Source organism: Falco peregrinus, chromosome 9 (genome assembly GCF_023634155.1).
Source record: "Falco peregrinus isolate bFalPer1 chromosome 9, bFalPer1.pri, whole genome shotgun sequence".
Lineage (NCBI taxonomy): Eukaryota > Metazoa > Chordata > Aves > Falconiformes > Falconidae > Falco > Falco peregrinus.
This window is the reverse complement of record NC_073729.1, coordinates 5,847,389-5,869,607: the sequence shown is the minus strand read 5'-3', so window position 1 is coordinate 5,869,607 and position 22,219 is coordinate 5,847,389. Positions and strand designations below refer to the sequence as shown.

Genomic DNA, 22,219 nt, shown 5'->3' with positions numbered 1-22,219 from the left:
GCTCTCTGATATTGAATAAAGAGAGTTTGTTCGCTACAGAGAATTTTTAATGGAAAAGAAAACCTTATGACATCACTGGCCAATTACAATTTGCTGCACTAAAATGCAACACTGTAGCGATATTGCAGGGCAGGATAGAAGTGCACACGTATTTTCCTTTGTGTTTCAATATCCTCCTATTGACAGAAGATAGGATGACTGGTCTACAACTGGAAACCAGGAAATGATTTTTGTGATTTCATTAGAGTAATTGACAAAAGCGTTTCCTTTCTACATAAGGTTAACAGATGGCTTGTTAAAGTTACAACTTCTTTAAACAGAGCTGTCACCAAAAACAATGTGCATGACAACAAAAATAATATTGATACAAGCTCACCGCAAAATTAAAATGGGCTTTGCATAACTAAAACACAGAATAAATAACTGTCACCATTGCAACACAGAATATCAGGGTCCATTTGCTTTTCTAAGGTTTCCTTGGGAACTGGATAAAGTGACATAAATTGGGGAAGTGTCAGCAACATGGCACTTCAGTTATTAGAGGTGCAAACATGCAGTCAGTCACCATGCCTACTCCACACATATGAAGAAACTACTATGGATGTACGACTGTTACACCAAGGCTTGGATTTTAATCTCACTACTAACAGAATACATTAATCACACAATTTTTTCATTTTAGGGAAATGAAAAGATTCATATAAAAATTCATATATATATATATAGTTTTCATATAAAAATGCTCAAGTCAAATTCAAGGTTGTAGATTCTTACTCATACCGATCGCTATTACAGACTGAGCAGGATTTTGTTCTCCTTGAGTAAAAATATGCAGGCATCAAGCAGGCCCCTCCCCCTCATTACCTAACCAGTTCTCTGAACCAGGAGCACACTGCGGTCAGCTGTGCTCATCTCAGGCCACTGTGCAACACAAGCACCAGCCCTTCAGGATTCTGCCATCACTTCTCACCTCCGGCAGGTCCAAGCCCCGTGCAAGGCAAGGGCGTGCAACACCTGAAACTGCCTCACCCCCATCGTGAAACAGCTCCCTGGTGCCTCAGCCAGCCTGCTAAAATGGGGTGGTGAATAATAACTAAAGAAAATTTTAAATATCAAGCAATATTGGTTTGCCCACCCGCTGCGCTTTTTAAGACCCTACCTTCACCTTAAGAGCAAGAAAAACTACAAAGGAGATTCAGCTTTGAAAATAGAAAACATAATCAACATTACACCTTTTTGATATGTGACCACACATAAGCTATTCCACCTGGACAGACCTAGAATGCCAACACTGTTAACTGATACTTAATGCTTTTCTCCTTCAATATCACACTTACTCACTATCTATCCCTTTTGTCACAATTCTTCCAGGTTTTTTCCTGTTTTCTTTCTTTCTCCAGTATCCCTTCTTCACCTCTTTTTCTTTCTCCAGTAGTACTGCCTTACTTCACAGCATCCTACCGCTGTCACTTTGTCAAGCATTCTTCTTTACACTAGTCTTTGTAAAAAATTCAGCTCTCGGACTTCTCTGAGAAGTCATTAAGACATACAGCTAACCCCCGAAAACATGAACTGGAAAAACGAAAGCAAACAGAACCCCCCCAGTGGATTTTCCCTTGGTTTGTTAATTTTCTTCACAGTAACAACTCAGATGCAAACCCCTTCTCTTACCAATCTTAGATGTCAGCTCCTTGCATTATGAAACCATTTTTTTTTTTTAAAAGAGGTAAACAGGCAAATAGAAGGAGGAATAGGAGAAATATTTCCCATTGCTAAACCTCCATCAGTAGCTGTTGGAAATAACCTGGTTTATTTTACCAGCCTCGTGATGTCAGATTCACTTAGCACACGCCTTGTCGGCTCCAACTGAGGGGCACGCCAACTGCATGACTGACGCACATGGCCATGAGTAAATGGGGAGCAAACGCACAGCTGCTCACTGCTTTTATTTGCCTTCACATGATTTTTGAGAAATTGTATATATTACAGCAGACGTACTTGCCTCAGGTGTAGCAGGTTCTTCCTTTCTCATTGAGTTTGTCACAGCACATGAATTTCATCATTTTCTAGAACAACCAAAAAAACCAAAAGTAAACTGCAAGCATTAAAAAGGAAGAACGAACAACATTTAATTTTGAGGGGAAAATAAAGGATATGCTAAGGAACTGCTGTGACCAAGAGGCTCTGCTCTAGAAACAAAAGCAAATTCTTGAGTGGAAAAGGTAACAGAGATGCTGCTGCTTTTGTAACGCTCAGTAACAGCCAAAATAAGGCTGTTGGAAAGAGGACAGATTTTCACAACAAACAAGCACAACCATAGTAATGTTTCCGTACCTTTTCATACCGGTGTAACAAACTACAAAGATAGTTGACTTACAAATACAGGGGGTTTTTAAATCGTTTTTTTTTTTTTGCAGTCAGCTTAGTTACAGGAAAAGGTAGTTATACAGTTGTTACAGGTCAACTCTAACATATAATCTTACAGAAAAAGGAATCACCATGGCAGTTGGAAGAAAATACGAACTAAAAAAATCAATGACAGAAAATTAAGAAAGCAGCGTGACCTGAATATGGGGAAGCATAGAAAAGAACTCCCCAGCACATTAGGTTTATAACAGAAAGGACAGGTTTGTGACATGAACGCTGGGCAAGCATTAGGCTATCAAAAGCAGCAACCACCTCCTCACATCAAGGGAGCAGATGAAGCGCTCTAATATCATTGGGGTTTTCCCCACATATCCAGTGTCTTTGGTTTTATGGGCTTTGCCCCTGCAGGAAAAAGTTACTATTGGGATTAAAGATGCCAAACGTACATAAAGTGCGAGTCAAAAGAAAGTTAGAATCCTGTCTTTGAATGAAATTAGATGGATCTATTAAGCCTAATTTAAAATTAGGCCTTCCAGTACGATTTCTGCCCCTTATTTTCTAGGTGTTCTCATGCCACAGTTCACATCCAGCCCTGGCTGAGCAGGACCCAGTTCCGGTTACTTTAGTTCAATGCTTCAGACACCCACATTTTATTCAGACCTCTGCACAAAGCAGTGACAAGTACTTCTGATTTTTCCCCAAAGGAGGATGTTACGGAGGTAATCAGATCTTTGGTCTGGAAGAAAGCTACTTGTAGATAGATGTCCATTCTGCATCAACTGGCCCCGAGAGATCTGGCTTGCCAGCTGGTGTCAGAGAATGGCTAGGGGAGGGAACAAAAAAAAAAAAACAACAAAAAAAAAAAACCAACACCAAAGAACCCTAAACCCAAACACACCCCCAACCCTGCCCCTCAAAAAACCCCCAACACTACCAAAAACCCAGGCACATGATGCTCATGAAGCACAGGCTAAGGGAGATCCCTGCTGGCAAGGTGCTGAAATACAGGCGCACCACGTTCAACCGCACCTTTCTCCCGTGACGCGAACGCCAAACCCACCGCAGGGTTAGCTCGCATTCCATTTGACACCAGCCTCTGGCTCCCAAAGCCAACGCAGCGCAGCCTGCACAAAGGCAGCGGTTCGGCGGGGTAAAGGGGGAATTCAGTCTCCATTTCACCAGGCTTACCAAGGATAAAAACACCCAGCACACCTAACTAGCATTCTGCTGAAGCAAGGCTGACTGACCCATTTCTACAGCTTCTTGCAGGATGAGACCCAGCTCTTTTCCCACTTACTGCCACTGGCCATTTTTTCTAGCACGACAGGCATTGGGTATCATCCCACTTAGGCAACAATTATATCAGGGAAATTATATATCTCATCTACTCACTGTAATTAGTGATACCACATTTAACAATTAAGCAGCAATACTGGGTATTTGCGTATTGGAAAGAACAAGGAACAAAATAAAACAACAGATCCTGTCTCAGGGTTTTTGTATGTTACATTAAACAACTACTACAAAATTTCAATGACTCCAACAAATTTCAAGAGACACAAACCAGAAATAATTCTAACTATAGTGGGCTATCACGGAGATACTTAGAATACATCTGGGGACAAATTAAGCTCAGAAAAATGTTAACAACTACATGAAAGACAGATTAACTTCCAGACCATAAAAATGACTAAGCAAAGAAAGCCAAAGAGAGTCCAAATGAATATCCAGTGATCAACAACGTATTTTACAGGACATTGAGACATTACAAAGAGGTTCAATTTTCCTCTGACAAATGACATATTTCAGAGTAACAGAGATTTCCAGTGGCTCAGAAAACAAGTCTAACTGACACTTAGAATGAAGGAGAGCGTACAGGGTTTTTTTAAAAGAAAGTTTATTACAAATCTATAGGTTTAAGAAAATATCCCAAAACTGTCAAAGTAGTATGAAAAATGCTGTCATCCTATTCACAGTTACCAGCTTTCTCCAATAAACATAGCATACAAAAACTGATAGAAACCATGACAATTCTTTTTGGTGACACAAGTCAGATATCTGTAATTTCAAATCCCCTGCTGACAACCAAGATGCTGCTGGCAGCCCAAGGGAATGATTAAATTGCACAGTTTTTGAGAACTGGAAGTTTGGATGAGAAAGCTATATACATATACACATACCGTATTTTACCACATGTATAGGTAACTCGAGGCAAACAAAACATGGCCCAGCACAATACTTAAAGTCTATAAAAACCTGGAGAGCCAGGGAATGTGTGTATATAGTAGAAAGTTATTCTCTATGCTCTGGTTCCCATTTTCTTTTACATCTCAAACCTAACAAAGACCAATTGTTTTTTACTCTCATTTATAAGAACAGTGAAGCTGATGTGTTGTTATACTGTCTTTTCAGACACTGAATATGTTAGCTGTACTGCATGCAGGCACATGATCTAAAAATCTAATGCAGTTAAAACATAATGAAATTAAAAAGGGGATTTTTAGAAGACTGAATTTACTGTAAGTGACCTAACACCTCAAGGTCCCCTGAAAAAGCAAGGCTAACACGGCATTTCTAATGTCATTCACAGATAATTCTTAAGACACACAAATGAGGAAAGAACGGTCCGATACACATTACATTCCTAAAAGGAAGCGGAGACTGCTTTACAAAAGCAGAAAGTTTGCAAGTATGCCACAAATAAAATCCAAACCTGCCCTGCAACTCTAACTCTGGATAACTGGCTGCAATGGTTGGAAGCTGCAGCACAGACCACTGGTAACCATGCTCTCAAATCCTTTAAACTGCACAGGACCTAGACGCCACAACTCAGAGCTGAGGTGCAGAAGACACTTCAGTGTAAGAAGTATGAAGATTTTAAAGAAGCAGGATGAAACGTTTCTGTTGCCATACCTGCTCAAGGTACTCATACAATCTCAAAGAGAAAAAAAACCAAAACCAAACACAAACAACTGTGTAATTTAACTCTGTTTTTATCAGGTACTTGAAGGTCTTCAGGCAGAGGACATCTGGGATTTCCTATTGATCAATCCTCTTTTTGCCAACAGCAAAGTGGAAGAAACCAGCATCATAAAAAACTATTTAGTGCATTTCATTGATTTTGCTGTTTCAACTTAAATTGAAAAGGACAGAATCAAGAGTTTTTCCAAGAAAACTACACTGCAGAGAAGCAATTAGAAATCAACAGTCTCTCATCACCAGAGCCAACAGGATGGAAGATGCAGAACTGAATTTACACCAATTTCCTTCCCCAGGCAGATCAGATTAACCTGGAAAATTTCTTAAAAGCCACCTGTTGGTAAGGAGGTTGCCTCGTTCTCCTGCATTTTCTGAACCTGATTTCTGAAACACTGTAATGAAACAGTCAAAAATCTTCACTCCAAAGAAGGAAAATATTTCATGTATATTCTCAGGCATGAACCTTCAGGCTTGGGAAACATTTTTCTAAATTGTCAGCAAGTGTCTGATCAGCCTCACGCAGAACTTCAAGGAAACTCTCCACCTAGAAATGAAATCATAAACACACGCACACACAAAAAGAAAATAACAAAACAAAACAGCTTGCACGGAACACAGAATTCCTACGCTTGGTATAGGGGGCCTTTCTACTTCTGTACCTGCCCACCAGCAGCAGACAACACTGTACATACCTTTCTCCTAATCCCCACCGTTTCAGTTGGCCTCAATTCTGAAACATTATCACCTTCCCCAAATGCTTATTTTATTGATTAAAAGTACATAAAGAAAAGCTCCCTATGAAAAATCTTTAGAGTAATTATTCTATAAAAATATACAGGACACATTTTCAACTATCATAAATTTGCAGACATCCACTCATCTCAGCACAGTTTGATCCTTATATCAGCTGATGATTTAGGCAAAGCTCTGGCTGAAGTAAGCCAGAACAGACAGAGTAAAGACTGTCTGGAATGGCGTATTACCTGTGTCTGAGCAATTCTGACCTATTTCTGTCTCTGACTCTCAAAGGTCTTGCCACCTGAATAGTATTTTTTCAGCTATATTAAAGACCTTGCAACATACTCACTGATGCAAAATACAGAGGTAAGAGGTTCTGAAATGCACAGGAACATGTCTGTTCATTTAAATGTCCCTGGTGTAGTCCTTCTAATGTATTTTCCTGGAAAATAAAATGAGAAATACAGCTTGCACATCATGAACAGCTGTTGAAGAACCAACTCAAAACTTTCTGCACTGTCTGCAGTATGCACTTTGTTCTCAAAAATGGGTAAAACAACCAGAACTTACAGTTCTCAGCGAATGCCAGATGTAGCTAATACATAACAGTGTGAAAGCTCACACACAAGTCTTTTAATCTGAATGCTCCCCTAATAAGGGAGCCCAGCTAAGAAGGTGAGTTCATATATTAATATTCTTTTGTTTTCTTAAATAAATTGGCTTTCATTCAAAAGAAATGGTGACATACACCTAAAGAATTTATCACACAGAATCTTGACCCTGGAGGCACACACCTCAGAAAATCTCTCCCTGCCATCTAACACACATGTTGCTACTCAATTTCTGATTGATTCTCTAATGAATGTCCAGCATGCACCTTCACTGACACAGAAAGATGACCACATTAATAGCAATGTCTGTTTTCTTACCTGTTCTGCAGAAATCCCTCTCTTAGAATTTTGTTTATTCTTACCTTTGTCAGTTCTTGAAGCATATTGGAAAGTAATTCACAGCAAATATCCTTCAAAATTTTTAAATGGAAATCTTCCTCATTAATATCAGCCCCTCCAGTGTCTTCTTGTTCGGATTCCTTTGAGTTATCAACAGCTCTCTTCCCACAGCCCTCCATGTATTGTAAGATACGAATCAAGCTCCCAATCAGAGGCATATCTAACAAAGTAACAAGAAAATGGAAGTTTAACACTCAAAATTCTTCTCCATCCTTTCAAGGTGTGAGAATTCTGAAAACACTGCCAGATTTCACACAAAAGCTCTAGGTATGTACATTCTGACAGTGTTGTTTTGTCAAAGACTGTTTTAAAGGAGCAAGTAGCAATGGAAATGTAATCTAAAACCCAAACCATTTTTTCTGCAAGTTACCCTGTATCTATAGAAAGTATATGCCAGTGGTAAGAAACATGAGAAGGAAAATGTCTCACGAGAGGCTGGTATGTCAAATTTGCATCCAGATATCCTATCTGATAAACCAAACCAATATAACATCTTTCTGCTGCAGATGACTCTGACCTTCCCAAGGCAGGCTTTTTAATTCTAAAGACTTGTCAATGGACTGAAAAGTAACAAGTGATAAAGAAGGATTTAAGAAAGTGCAGAATCTCCCTCTACTAAAAAACAAAAGTATTACTATCAAGACCTCGTATTTTAGCAAAGATGAATTGTGCAATTTTCATTAATTTACCCAGTGCAGAAGACTGAACAGAATCTGTAAATTCTATTACTGTAACTCTTCAGAGATATCCAGTAACTGAACTTTGAGCTAGCTGTGATTTTTAAGAGTCACCAGTAAAAAGTCTTACGGTATTCAAACATGTAACTGAATTCTGTGTTCTGAACCGATCTCTAATAAACAGTAATAAATTAATCACCTTTCACCTCATGTACACAAAGTCAACTGTGAAAATAACTTAAAAAAAAACAAACAAAAAACCCAGAAAAAAGCACAACTTGCTTTTCCTCATCTTGGTGTATTCTTGTTCTGTCTGTGAAGCAAACATAGCAGACAGCACGGACAAAATAGAGGCCAACACAGTCTTCTGCTCCTGCACAATGATCGGTGGGTCATCTGGCTGGCAAAGTTCATGGCAAACGAGGTCATAAAGCAAACTCCAAGTCTCTTTTCCTCCATCAGGAGCCTGCACTTGAGAAAGAAATAAAGAGAACCCACCAACCCAACAAATTTATTCTAGGTACATGAATTATTTTTCTCCCCATTAAATATCTGATGATCCAGACGTTACTGCCGTTCTTGGTGCCATCAAGTGTCTTACCAATAGCCTGAATACCCTCATCCACCGTGGTCAGAAGCTGCAAGATATGCATATAAACATCAAGTCCTTCCGGATTATCTGATCTACACAAAACAAACAAAAACCAAAGACTTATTAAAGATCTGATTGCTGAGTTTATATTCTGTGTGTTCTGGACACACAGAAGACTATCAGCAATCACTGCCACTCTCTTTGCTAACAAACTAGTTGACTCATTTCAAATTACAAGTACAGCAAAATGTATTCTAGTGGTCCGTCAAACTATGCAGCTCCCACTGAAATTAAAATGTTCAGACACAGGTCTCAACAAGGTTAAGAGGAGTCTCCCCAACCATGAAACCAAAAAGAAATCTGACATACCGGACTTGTTTGGCTGCTTCAAGTATACAAGGCACAATCTTGAAATCTGGAAGTTCTTCAGGGGAATCATCTACAGATGGTCCCACAGACCGACAAGTACCATTTTTAATCCAGTTTAACATTAGCTCTTCATCTAGATCAAAGAGTTTGTCCACCACTTCACCCACTTTTACCAGCAATTCAACTGCACAAGAGAGAACGTATAAATTTCAACAAGACTAAAACTGAAGAGCAAAACTTAGCTCACAAAATGCTAATATATAGAAATATTCAGAGTAAATGCAGTGCTGAAATATGTTAGTTTCGTTCATGACCTACTAAGGGTTAATATGTTTAATTCCTTTTTGTGGCATAGATCAGGTGAAGAGCTTGATAAACCGGGTTGTTCGAAAGGCCACCGACACTTTATCATGCCACTTATGAAGCACAAACTTTATTCTGCAAAGAGACTTCACATTCCTGAAAAGTCTCATCTTCTGCTTCTGAAATGAAACTTTCTAAGATTTGTCCCTAAACATGCAGCACTCTGCTAACCTTACATCTGCCAATCTGCATTTCACTGAAGTAGATCTGTGATTTTAATTGGACAGAGCAGGAATTTTGAGCACTGTCATTAAAAAAACCCAGACACCCAACCAAGTTGAAAAAGCTAAATTATTAGGATTCCTAGACAAATCATAACTGCTATTACAATTGAGTCGGACGTGAAACGTAAATGCTATTCAAAATATTTCCATTAATAGGTGCTTAGTGTGTTTTTTACTAAATTAGTGCTAAGAGAGATTTGTGTGCTACTGACTGCATATGCAAACCCTGTGCAGTATTCAGCTGCCGTTCAGAATAACTGAATCATTCCTCCAGTTCGCATTCCACAAGAATGTTTTTTTTTAGAAATGGAAAATACCTATCTGATTTGAAAAAAAAATATGTAAATGAGGTCTTGTTTCAAGGACCAAAAATAACACGTGTATAGGCCTGAATGAGGACTATTCCTTTCCCTTGCTGTGCCAAATAACAATTTTTTCTATTCAACTTATTTTGACTCCCCCACAAAGCTTTCTTCTACTGTGGCCACTTTTCTGGTTGGTTTTACATACATTTATAAACCTGCAAAGGCAGAACAGGTTTATTTTGGCAACCTTTAAATTCATGAGGTTTGCTTTATTTTAGAGCAATTCTGTACTTCCAATTGAAAATATTTGTCTTTGAAATGGCATACTTCAGTTCTCATTTTTTTCTGCAAACACCCACCAATTCCCAACTTGTTTTGGCAACTTACCATTTGTAGAGCTGGACATGATAAAGCACACACAGTCATACACGGAAGGGTTTTCTCGGATTCTCTCAACCCAGACATTAGCAACCTCAGGCTGGGAGAGGCAAGTTAACAACAACCTAGACAAGAATTGCCCATTAAACAAATCAGAAGCCAATTCATTCATTTTAATTGTACAAGTGTAAATCCAAAATAATGAGAATGATGTGACAGAAACAGGAAGTTAGCTCACAGCGAACTGATTCCAGAACTATGTGGAAATGATAAAAAGGACAGGAAAAGAAAGGATAATAAAACAGTGAACCCACTTGTCAGTTTTCTTCCCAGGCCTCAGAACATAGCAGAACTACACTAATGATGCATAAATTTCTGAGATGTCCTACCTGCTCGTTTCCAGAAGAGTCGGGGAGTCTGAATCACACAAACGTTGCAGTAACACTTGGCTTTAAGGAGAAAATGCAAAATAAAAGTTAATAAAATCTATCTTTGCTTAAGACAATAATTATAAAAAGGTTGATTTCATAACTGTAGCCATGTTCTGAGATTAAAACCAGCTTCTTCTGACTGTGCATGCATTTCCAGTGTTTCAAGATTGCCAAACTTAGAAATAAAAGATTCAAGAACTTGGGTGATGAAAAAAACAAAAATAACTGTGCTCTGTATTGTTTCTTTCCTTCACTGAACACTTCCCACACATACAGTCAGCCAGAAAGGTGTGAATGAAGATGAGGCATGGCAGGCAAACTTAGTTCCTTCTGAACATCTATTTCATGATTTTGAGTCCAGAAGAGCAGTAGTCGTGAGTGTATAAAGCACATACGCACTTACCCAAGATTCTCATCTTTACTAATGGACATGCATATGTCTTGGAAACAGGCCATATTTCCTAATATTCCCACACAGATTTCCTGAAAAGCCAAAATACAGTATAATGAGGCAACTGCAACGTAGTTCACAATTTTATTTCCACACCCGTAAGACAAAAGTAAGAAATTTTCAGACATTTTCCAGTTTGGTCTCCAAGTTCTTATGACCCACCAATTTCAGGACAGAGATACTGATTTTTCTACAGAATGCTATTAGACTAGGTTGAAATATACTCATGACAGGTACTATTCAGATATTTAGGTGCTAAGGTGTTCCATAAAAGCAAATATATCTTGAAATCAACTTTGCTTGCATATTCTACATATACTGTTTCGAAGCTAATCTGGCATCCCTATTATTAAAACAGTAAAGAATCTCAAGAACAAAACTATTGCCATGTAAGTGTAACCCTCACAGATATTCATCTCCTGCCAAAAGAAACGGGTCTTAATACAAGCTTCCAGCAAAGCCCATTTTCTGATTGCAGAGATCTAAAAAACCAACCAAACCAAAAACAAACCACCAAACCAAAACAAAGCCAAAAGCAGTGCATCCCATTAGGATGTTCACAGCTAAACAATCATTGAAAGGATGCATACTTCTATAAGAGCTCTGAAATACCTGCGGGTAACTCGTGCTAACAGAGAATGCCCTGGGAATCATTCATTTTCAGCAATTTAAAGTTTGTAATCAACTCTGGCTGTTCAAGATTATTTTCTTAATAATTAACATGCTATTACCTCTGCTACATTACAGCAGACACTCTAGAAGACACTATTTCAAGAAAGCAGCTGTGACGGACAATTTGCACTCGCTTCCATATTTTGGTTGTCTCTTCAAAAGATAAAGTACTGAACTTTCAACTGTGTGTTTCTACTGATCTCCTGAAGTAAAGTGTCCGGTAACTTCAGAGAAAGGGAAGTCATACCAACACTGAATACCTTTGAAAACCTATACTGAATTACAGTATAGCTGCAAAGCAATGACATCAAAACAAAGGAAGAAGGAAAAACAAACAAACAAAAAAGTATTACACATTGGTGTCTAGGAGTTCTTAACTGCCAAGATTAGCTTTTGTATTGCGTTTGCATGGCAAAGTTTTGTAGCAGGGCAGATACAGGGGTGGTTTCTGTGAGAAGCTGCCAGAAGTTTCCACCATGTCCAATGGAGCCAATGCCAGCTGGCTCTTAAACAGACCCACTGCTGGCCAAGGCTAAGCCATCACTAAGCCCAGTGATGGCGGTAGCGCCCCTGGGACAACATGTTTAAAAAGGGGCAAAAAACCACCACAACAGCAACTGCAGCCAGAGAGAGGAGTGAGACTATGTAAGAGCAACAGCCCTGTAGACACCCAGGTCAGTGCAGGAGTATCTCCAGGTGCCAGAGCAGATTCCCTGGCAACCCGAGGGGAAGCCCATGGCAAGGCAGGCTGTCCCCCTCGGCCCATGGAGATTCACAGTGGAGCAGATCCCCATCCAATGGTCCCACGGGGATTGGAGCCTGGGCTGGGGCAGGGCTGCTGGCAAGGCTTGTGACCCTGCGGGGACTCACACAAAATGGTCTGTGTCTGAGGGGCTGTGCCCCATGGGAAGGACACCACACTGGAACAGGGGCAGAGAGTGAGGAGGAATGAGTGGCAGAGACAGCGTGTGATGAACCAACCATAACTCCCATTCCCTGTCCCCCTGCGCCACTCAGGGGAGGAGACAGAGAAATTAGGAGTGAAGTTGAGCCTGGGAAGAAGGGAGGGGTGGGCAGAAGGCATTTTAAGATTCAGGTTTTATTTCTCATTACCCTACTCTGATTTGATTAGTAATAAATCAAACTAATTTCCCCAAGTCAAGTCTGTTTTGCCCATGATAGTAATTGCTGAGTGATCTCCCTGCCCCTATCTCAACTCATAAGCCTTTTGTCATCTTTTTCTCCTGCTGTCCAGCTGAGGAGGGGCAGAGTGATAAAGCAGTTTGGTGGGCACCTGGCCTCCAGCCAAGGTCAACCCACCACACTTTGGTATGTCTGACTAAACAAAATTCATGACATTTCTGTTCAGTAATCATGAAATAAGTAATGAGAAAAAAAAAGGCCAGTCTTTACGGGGTTTTATAACAAGCCTTATAACAAGGTTTGATAAACTTAGTCCTTCATCATTAATGACATATATCAGCTTCAACATCACTGAAATAGTTACTGACTAGACTATTAAAAACACTACGAAAAAGCATCTCAAAATTTGATTTTGCGCTTTCTCCTTGTTCCCCTAATGTATTCAAACATGCGACAGAATGAGAGAGATACGTGCAAACCCATGTACAGAGCTATCTACTATTGCTATTAATATGTGACGGCTTTTTGACAGCTCCTACTTACAGTAAGGCGAGGACATTTTGACTTGGCAAAAACTCCCATGAATATATCGGGGGCGTTGAACTCCTGAAGAAATAAAGCGACATCCTGTGGAAGAAACGAATGGCCAAGTAAATGGACCTCTACAATTACCAAAACACAAAATCAAATTTGTTCTCAAAGCACAAGGACTGAACCAAAGAGATGTCAAACTCACTACAAGAGATCGGTTAATACCAACACTCCTTGTTTTTCAATGAAAGATCAGCAAGCCCCTGTAGTGATTCAGGATGCCAGTGATTTGCTATACAATGAGCCCCAAAGTCACACTTAGTTTCTTTTTCGGTCTCAACAGAGGCTCAGAGACACTAAGTCAGAGTCCAGCCAATACGTGTTTTCAGTGGCATCACCCTGACATACAAAAAGAAACAAAGGAAAGGATTACCATTAGCCCCTGATCAGACCACACAAATGGTCAGGGTTAAAGGGAGGGCAGGGACACGTGCTATTACAGTGGGGGTCCACTACAGCCAGCCCAACCAGGCAGATGGAGCGAATGAGGCCTTCTGGAGGCAGACAGGAGCTGCCTCATGTTCACAAGCCCTGGTCCTCATGGGGGACTGCAACCACCCCGATATCCGTTAGAGGGACACAGCAGGGCATAGGCAATCCAGGAGATTCCTGGAACACATGGACAATAACTTCCTTCTCCAAATGCTAGAGCAGCCAACGAGGAGAGGTGCCATGCTGGACCTTGTTCTCACCAACAAGAAGGGGCTGGTGGGGAATGTGAAGCTCAAGGACAGCCTTGGCTGCAGTGACCACAAAATGGTGGAGTTCAAGATCCTTAGGGCAGTGAGGAGGGTGCACAGCGAGATCGCTACCCTGGACTTCAGGAGAGCTGACTTTGGCCTTGTCATGGTTTAACCCCAGCCAGCAACTAAGTACTACGCAGCTGCTCGCTCACGTCTCACTCGCCATCCCCTCAGCAGCACTGGGGAGGAGAACTGGGAAAAAGGTAAAACTCAAAGGCTGAGATAAAAACAATTTAATAATTGACATAAAATAAAATAAAAATAACAATAACGAAAAGGAGAGAGAGAAGGGGAGAGGAATAAAATCCAAAGGGAAGGGGAAAAAACCCCAAGTGATGCACAATACAATTGCTCACCCCCTGCTGACTGATGCCAAGCCAGTCCCTAAGCAGTGATGGCTGGCCCCAGCCAACTCCCCCCAGTTTATATACTGGTATGGAATATCCCTTTGGCTAGTTTGGGTCAGCTGTCCTGGCTGTGTCCCCTCCCAGCTTCTTATGCCTGCCACTCCAGCCCTCTCACCGGCAGGGTCTCAGAAACGGAAAAGTCCTTGACTTAGTATAAACACTACTGAAAATATCAGTGTGTTATCAACATGATTCTCACACCACATCCAAAACACAGCACTGTACCAGTTACTGAGAAGAAAAAGTAACTCTATCCCAACCAAAACAAGGACAGGCCTCTTCAGGGATCTGCTTGGTAGGATGCCATGGGATAGAGCCCTGGAGGGAAAAGAGGCCCAAGAAAGCTGGCTGATATTCAAGGATCACCTCCTCCAAGCTCAGGAGGGATGCATCCCAACAAAGAAGTTGGGCAAAACCCCAGGAGGCCTGCATGGATGAACAAGGAGCTCCTGGACAAAATCAAACACAAAGGGTGAAAGCAAGGACAGGTAGCTGGGATGAATACAGAGAAACTGTCCACATAGCCAGGGACCAGATTTATTAATTCTATCAGACTGATAGAATTAAAGCTGGCCAGGGATGCCAAGGGCAACAAGGAATGCTTCTATAGGTACACTGGTGATAAAAGGAAGACTAGGGAAAATGTGGGCACTCTCCAGAAGAAAATGGGAGACCTAGTTATCCAGGACATGGAGAAGGCTGATGTACTCAATGACTTTTCTGCCTCGGTCTTCAACAGCAAGTGCTCTGGCCACACTGCCCAAGTCGCAGAAGGCAAAGGCAGGGACTGGGAGAATGAACTGCTCACTGTAGGAAAGGATCGCCTGAGACCATCTAAGAAACCTGAAGGTGCACAAGTCCATGGGACCTGATAAGATGCATCCATGAGTACTGACAGAACTGGCGAATGTAAGTGGCTAAGCCACTATCCATCATATTTGATAAGTCATGGCAATCCACTGTAGTTCCCACTGATTGGAAAAGAGGAAATTTAACCCCCAGTTTTAAAAAAGGAAATAAGTAAGACCCAGGAAACTGCAGGCTGGTCAGACTCACCTCTGTCCCTGGCAAAAATCATGGAGCAGATCCTCCTGGAATCTGTGCTAAGGCACAGGGAAAATAAGGAGGTGATTGGTGACAGCCAACATGGCTTCACTAAGGGCAAATTGCACCTGACAAATTTAGTGGCCTTCTGTGATGGGGTTACAGCGTTGGTCAATGAGGGAAGAGCAACTGATGTCACCTACCTGGACTTGTACAAAGCATCTGACACTATCCTGCACAACATCCTCATCTCTAAACTGGATACACATGGATATGACAGATGGACTGCTGGGTGGATAAGGCACTGGCTAGATGATCACACTCAAAGAGTTGTGGTCACCAGCTCCAAGCGGAGACCAGTGACAAGTGGCATTCCTCAGGGGTCGCTACTGGCACCAGCGCTCCTCAACATTTTTGTTGGCAACACAGGCATGGGATCGACTGCACCCTCAGCAAGTCTGCCAATGACACCAACCTGTGTGGTGAGGTCAGCATGCTGGAGGGAAGGGATGCCATCCAGAAGGACCTTGACAGGCTTGAGGTAGGCCTGTGCAAACCTTGTGAAGTTCAACACAGCCAAGTGTGAGGTCATGCCTGTGGGTGGGGGCCATCCCAAGCACAAATACAGGCTGTACGGAGAAAGAACAAGAGCAGCCCTGAGGAGAAGGAAGTGGGGGTGTTGGTGGTTAAGAAGCTCAATATGGCCTGGAAATGTGCACTTGCAGCCCAGAAAGCCAACCGAATCCTGGGCTGCATCAAAAGAATTGTGGGCTAGCAGGCTGAAGGAGGTGATTCTCCCCCTCTAGTCGGCTCTCCTGAGACCCCACCTGTATTACTGCTCTGGGGCTCCCAGCACAGGCAGGACAAAGAACTGCTGGAGGAAGTCCAGAGGAGGCCACTAAGATGGTCAGAGGGCTGGAGCACCTCTGCTGTGAAGATAGGCTGAGAGAGTTGGGGTTGTTCAGCCTCGAGAAGAGAAGGCTCCAGGGAGACCTTACAGCAGCCTCCCAGTACCTAAAGGGGCCGACAGGAAAGCTGGAGAGGGGCTTTTTACAAGGCCATGTAGTGACAGGTCAAGAGGAAACGGTTTTAAACTAAGAGAGGGTGGATTTACATTAGATATTAGGAAGAAATTCTTTACTGTGAGGGTGGTGAGGCACTGGTACAGGCTGCCCAGAGCAGCTGTGGGTGCCCCATCCCTGGCAGTGTTCAAGGCCAGGCTGGATGGGGCTCTGAGCAACCTGATGTAGTTGAAGACATCCCTGCCCATGGCAGGGGGCTGGAACTGGGTGATCTTTAAGGCGCCTTCCAACCAACCATTCTATGATTCTACAAGTCGACCATTCTATGAAAAGAAAAAATCTCCTCATTTTACCACACTGAAACACAAGATTAGTTCTCTATTTGGGAAGTAAAGGACACATCTTCTATGTTTATTTAAAATACCTAAATAAACAGCCAAGGAATATAATAGTAGCAATAAAAAAATACCTCTTACTTGAATATTTGTTCCAGCAATTTGAGAATGTTGAGAAAAATACCAAAAAAGCTATGTGACATTGACTGCAGGTCTGTAGCTAAACTTTAAAAGGTTGTTGATCTATCAGAGAAAACTACACTTCCCACCAGGATGCATTACAAATGCTAGAGGGAAATATGCCTATTTAGAGATGGCATCAATATTATCTCCATAATCAAACTGCTGAAGATACAGGCTATGCACCTGGGTTAAATTCAGCTATAGCTAAGGTGCTGTCTTCTAGTAACTCTGAGCTTTGGTTCACCTCCTGCATATAATACAGAAAACCAACAGGTGTGCATACGGCCCCATTAGTGTCAGCTGACTCAAAGCAACAGCACCCCACAATCCTTCAGCCAGCTGGAGGGACGGTCGGGCAGACCACCTCGTTTCTTTTACATTCATACACTGTTCTGCTTTACATCCTCAAGCAGCAGCATGGGGCCCAGCAGCTAGGAGTGCTTTTGCAAACTAGTCCAGGCTTAAGAGTGCACACAACATTCTTGCTCATTTTGAAAGGTAGCCTTCCTGATGTGCCTGCGTGATGCCAATTCACCACACCTGCCCTGCCTAAGGACTCTCAGGGCACTGTCAGCCAAACCATAGAGTAATCAGTACAACCAGAAGCTGACCGAGTCCACATAATTCTGTGTCTTCGCCCGCTTCCAGAAGGATCCTGACAACACACAGGGCAGAAATGCCCGTAGCTGTGAACCACCCTCTGGGTCCAATTCCCACACACCGCTCCTACCTCATCCATGGACATGTCCCACACTTTGCAAATGTCATTCTCCATCTCTTCGTCCAGCTCCGTCTGGGTTTCCTCGGGGCTTACAGTGGGCTCTGTCTTCTCGGGGCTAATAACCTGGTGCGAAGGGGTGGGGGGCACACAGGGGTACGGCGTTACGTGAGCTACCACCGACAGATGCCATCAAACGCTAACAACCACCTGTCGCTTGTCACAGCGTCAAAACAAACACACACAAGCAGGAACTCAGCGTGCCGAGCGGCCCCGGGAGCGGCCCCCAGCAGCCGTGAGGCACTGGGCGCTCACCGGGCCCGCCCGCCTCTTCCCTCCCTCACGGCGCTCCCGCCCCCCGTGAGGCGCTGGGAACCTACCGGGCCCGCCCGCATCTTCTCTCAGGGCGCTCACCGGGCCGCCCGCCTCCCCTCAGAGCGCTCCCGCCCCCCGTGAGGAGTTGGGAACCTACCGGGCCCGCCCGCATCTTCCCTCCCTCACGGCGCTCCCGCCCCCCTGAGGCGCTGGGCGCTCACCGGGCCCGCCAGCCGTGAGGCGCTGGGAACCTACCGGGCCCGCCCGCATCTTCCCTCCTTCCCGGTGCTCCCGCCCGCCCTGAGGCGCTGGGCGCTCACCGGGCCCGCCCGCCTCCTCCCTCAGGGCGCTCCCGCCCCCCGTGAGGCGCTGGGATCCTACCGGGCCCGCCAGCCGTGAGGCGCTGGGCGCTCACCGGGCCCGCCCGCCTCTTCCCTCCCGGTGCTCCCCCGCCCCCTCCAGCCCCGCACCTCGATGAGGCGGCTGAGGATGCTGAACAGCCAGTGCTTGCTGTACACCGTGTTCCCCACCGCGTCACCCTCCTCTTCCTCCGCCTCGCTGGAGGGCGGCGACGGGTTACGGTCCATGGCGGCCCACCGCCTCCCCGGCACCAACGAGGCGGCGGCCAGAGCGGCGCCCCGCGGCGCCCCCCCGCGCCCCCTGCCGGCGGGGAGCCCATGGATCTCGGCAGCCGCTGCGGACCCCCCTGGGCTGCCGGGCCCGCAAGCCCCCCGCCCCGCCCGGCCGCAGTCCCCCCGGGAGCACAGCCAGCAGCCAGGCGAGCAGCGTTCGGCAGAATTCCTTTATTCGACTGCACGGGGGAGGTGTCGCAGCGGAGCAGCGTCAGTACTTGCTGGGCAGCCCGGCGGGCCGGTAGCGGTTGGGGTCCCCGCCGCTCCTGCCCCACTTGTTCGCCTCCTGGTCCGCCTGGGTGTCCTCTGCGCCTCGGCCGCTCAAGTCGCTTTGCCATTTCTCCCGGGCATCGCTAGCAGGAGGAGAAAAGGCCACCTGAACTAAGCAGCATTTAACTCCACTCGGTGTTGGTTTCCTCACTCCTGCAAAACTAACTTTTCCACAGGACTCCTCGGGGTGAGATTCAGTTGTCTGGGAACCACTGTGGAATCCAGAACTGTTACAGGGAGAGCTCCTTATCGCCAGGAACGGAGAGGCAGGGAATCTGCCTCCTCAGGAGGATAAGAGGAAAGGCTCACACTGATGTGGGAGGAGAGGCACCATTCCTACAGCGACAGGCTGCTCAGACACAAACGGCTCCCCCACCACTGCCCTTCTAGGCCAAAAGCTCGGTACAAGAAAAAGGACTTCACTCCCACCAGAATGCTGGATCCCTAGCTACTCATTGTTAACAAGTCAAATAGCATCCATTACCTGATCACTCTAGCAGCCCAAGCACCACCAGGTCCTCTTTGGGCAGCTTCATAATTCCCACGAGCATGGAAATATTTGTCAGCACCTATATAATTTGCTTCGCGCATGTCCCGGTATGCCCTGTACATATCCCATGCCCCTGAAGAAAGAAGAGAAACAGAGGTGATGACTAAAGAGTCATCCCAGAAAGAGTCAAGCACCATTTCAGCCAGGAGCTGGAAGGCCCAAGGAGCAGTAACACCGGGAGGTGCTTCCCCACATCAGCCCTTGCACAGGGCTGAGCCCACGGGAGGGGCCGACAGGGGCTGATCAAGGCCCTCTTCCAGCAGCAGGACACAGTGAGGTCCCTCACGGGGAGCAGCGGACCCCCCAGCTCCGAGGGCTGCGTCCATACCACCAGTAACCTGTGCTCGGGGAGGGGGTTCCTGAGGGAAAGCTAACAGCGGCTTACCTCCCACTGCATCCCAGACAAATCGTCCACTTTCGCGTATTCCTGGTATGTCAGCATTTGCGCATACAATAAAGGAGAGCAACACAAGGCAGACACAGAGCCTCATGGTTCCCAGCCCGAGCCTGACACGGAGCTGCAAGACAATCAAGAGAGATGAGCAGCTCTGGATCACCTCTGAGAGACTGCCGACAGGGCACCCATCACACCCATAGCTGTGCCCGGGCAGCTGCCCCAGCGCTGATGGCTGTAGCCCAGGAGCCCGCTTCTCCCTCCACAAGGAGTGACACCCTCTGCCTGACCACAAGCTTAGCCAAGCACTCAGCAACAGAGGCAGATGGACTCGAGAAACCTGCATTTTAGCATTCCCTGCTGCGGCTATCGTAAGTACAGGGAAGCCCCACGTGCTAAAGCATTAGTCCTGCTCCTGAACGCCAGCTAAACCTATCACATACAGCTCACATATAGCTCAGAGTATCACTCACCGCTGAAAAAAGGCAAAGCCAAAGGAGATGGAGCTTGTCTTTTCTGCTCTCAGGCTCAGAGAGGGTATTTATAAGCAATTCAAACCCCTCAAAACAGGAACCTGGAAAGGATATCCATTTCTGGGAATTCCCCACCACCACTCCACTTCCAACACAGAAAGCATTACGGTAAGCCTGTCCTTGTCCTTACTGAAAGTTCATTGCTCCTGTTACGGAATTGTTTAGAAAGTATGTGGTGCTTCCTCAGCTGTCCATGAGACTATTTGCTCCTCAGAACAAGCAGGCTGTGAGAAACTGCCTAGAAGACTGAAGTGTTTTGCACACTTGAAGTGTTATAGCTGGTTTCAGGGTGACACTTTTGTTCGGCTCTTGTGCTGGACAGAGCTTGGAGGAGAAGGTAGCCGACAGCCCACACTGTATGTTGAAACAAAAAGTCAGGTCTGTGCCAGTGCATAAGGAATGGACAGCTGCATTACCAGGTTGGCTGCAAGAACTGCTAAATGAAATTTCCATGCATGCTGGGATGACAAGATGGATTCCAGAGTTGATGGAATGGAAAACTTGAAGCACTGCTCTTAACTCCATTGCAAAGCAAACTGCGTACACCTCCATCCCTGCTGGTCATACTTTGCACATACGAGGGTGTGAATGGCTGCTTCATCCTGCCTTTGCTTGCTCTCACAGATCCTTCTTGAGGGACTTCCAGCCCTCCCGCTGCAACAGCGGCTCAGTGGGGCTCAAGTGGGCTAAACTAAGGAGAGTTTTTGATGCAGCAATAAACATTTTACCTAAGGAGAAGTTCAGATCCATACGGATACAAATCTACTAGATTTTAAGATCAATATATTAACTGTCAGGCCCTTTTGGCATGGTTCACAGCTTCAGCACCCACTGTGCTCTCTCTGCATAGAAGCCTGCATGCTTCCCTTTGTTAACAACTGACACAACTGTTATCCCTGCAGAAAGCTCTAGGTTTGAGTGCAGATGCACTGCAGAATGAACATGCAGAATGTCTCCCCATTGAGTGGTCTCTTACATAACTTAACAAGTCTAAGAGAGCTTCTTTAAATTCTTTGCAGAAGAGGTATGCGTAGACACCTCATTCACAACTCTGTCGCTTGAAACAGCCACTAGAGCTGAAGGGCAGAGGCATGAGATAAAAGAGGTGCAATAACAAATGCCAGCAGCTAACTTCCTTGGGCATCACTGAACTTCAAAGAATTTAGCTTAAGGGAAGACGAGACATTTTCCACAGACAGGCCTGGCATGGCAGGACAGATATTCTTTAGCAAACTGCATCTCTGAACAGAACAATTTGAGATGAGAATCTAAACCCTAACCTAATGGACAAGGAAACCTTCCAAAAATCAGGGGGTGAGACACATGATTTTGTCCCCTGCCACCCCTGAACCTGATACTTAACAGCTCAGTAACTGCAGAGACCGTGTTTTGCTGCAACTCTGCATCCTAGTGATGACTTACACCTTTAGAGTACTTGTCAGCTCAAGTGCCTTCTCTGCTGGCCACAAGTAGCCCTGTCTGTCACCGTTTTGGTTTCGATTTAAAAGAAAAAAGAAAAAAAAAGACTGGAAAATTATCCCTGTAAGTTGGGGTACAGGCTCACTAACATGCCGTTGTGCCCAGGGACCTAGAACAGAGCATTACCTTCAAAAGTGACTTAGCAGAACTTTTCCCTACAAGAGTTCAAACATTTTGGGCCACAGAGGATATCTGTGAGTCTTCCGCTGTGGTCTGCTGTGTTTTACACTCTTTTCAAACCAAAATTTTCTGCAAAAAGCACAGGCGTGAGGATAATTGCAAGAAGGTAGGTGCTGGAGGGGAT

General features: G+C 44.6%; 2 protein-coding genes across 2 annotated transcripts; both read right to left on the bottom strand.

The window, feature by feature from the left end:
• Positions 1-1,927: 1,927 nt before the first annotated feature.
• SAAL1 (serum amyloid A like 1) lies at positions 1,928-18,700 on the bottom strand. Its single transcript, XM_055814326.1, has 12 exons — positions 18,528-18,700; positions 17,755-17,868; positions 13,243-13,326; positions 10,837-10,916; positions 10,392-10,451; positions 10,012-10,127; positions 8,733-8,916; positions 8,373-8,455; positions 8,054-8,242; positions 7,058-7,254; positions 6,434-6,526; positions 1,928-5,890 (listed from the first exon to the last, which is right to left on the bottom strand). The coding sequence occupies exons 1-12, from the start codon at positions 18,642-18,644 to the stop codon at positions 5,798-5,800; spliced, it is 1,410 nt and encodes a 469-aa protein (XP_055670301.1). The 5' UTR covers positions 18,645-18,700; the 3' UTR covers positions 1,928-5,797.
• A 145-nt stretch (positions 18,701-18,845) lies between these two features.
• On the bottom strand, positions 18,846-20,524 carry LOC101915153 (serum amyloid A protein-like). The gene is made up of 4 exons (XM_005236291.3): positions 20,377-20,524; positions 19,895-20,027; positions 19,444-19,582; positions 18,846-19,042 (listed from the first exon to the last, which is right to left on the bottom strand). Exons 2-4 carry the CDS (start codon positions 19,998-20,000, stop codon positions 18,901-18,903), a joined length of 387 nt encoding a protein of 128 aa, XP_005236348.2. The 5' UTR covers positions 20,001-20,027; positions 20,377-20,524; the 3' UTR covers positions 18,846-18,900.
• Between the last annotated feature and the right edge of the window lie 1,695 nt (positions 20,525-22,219).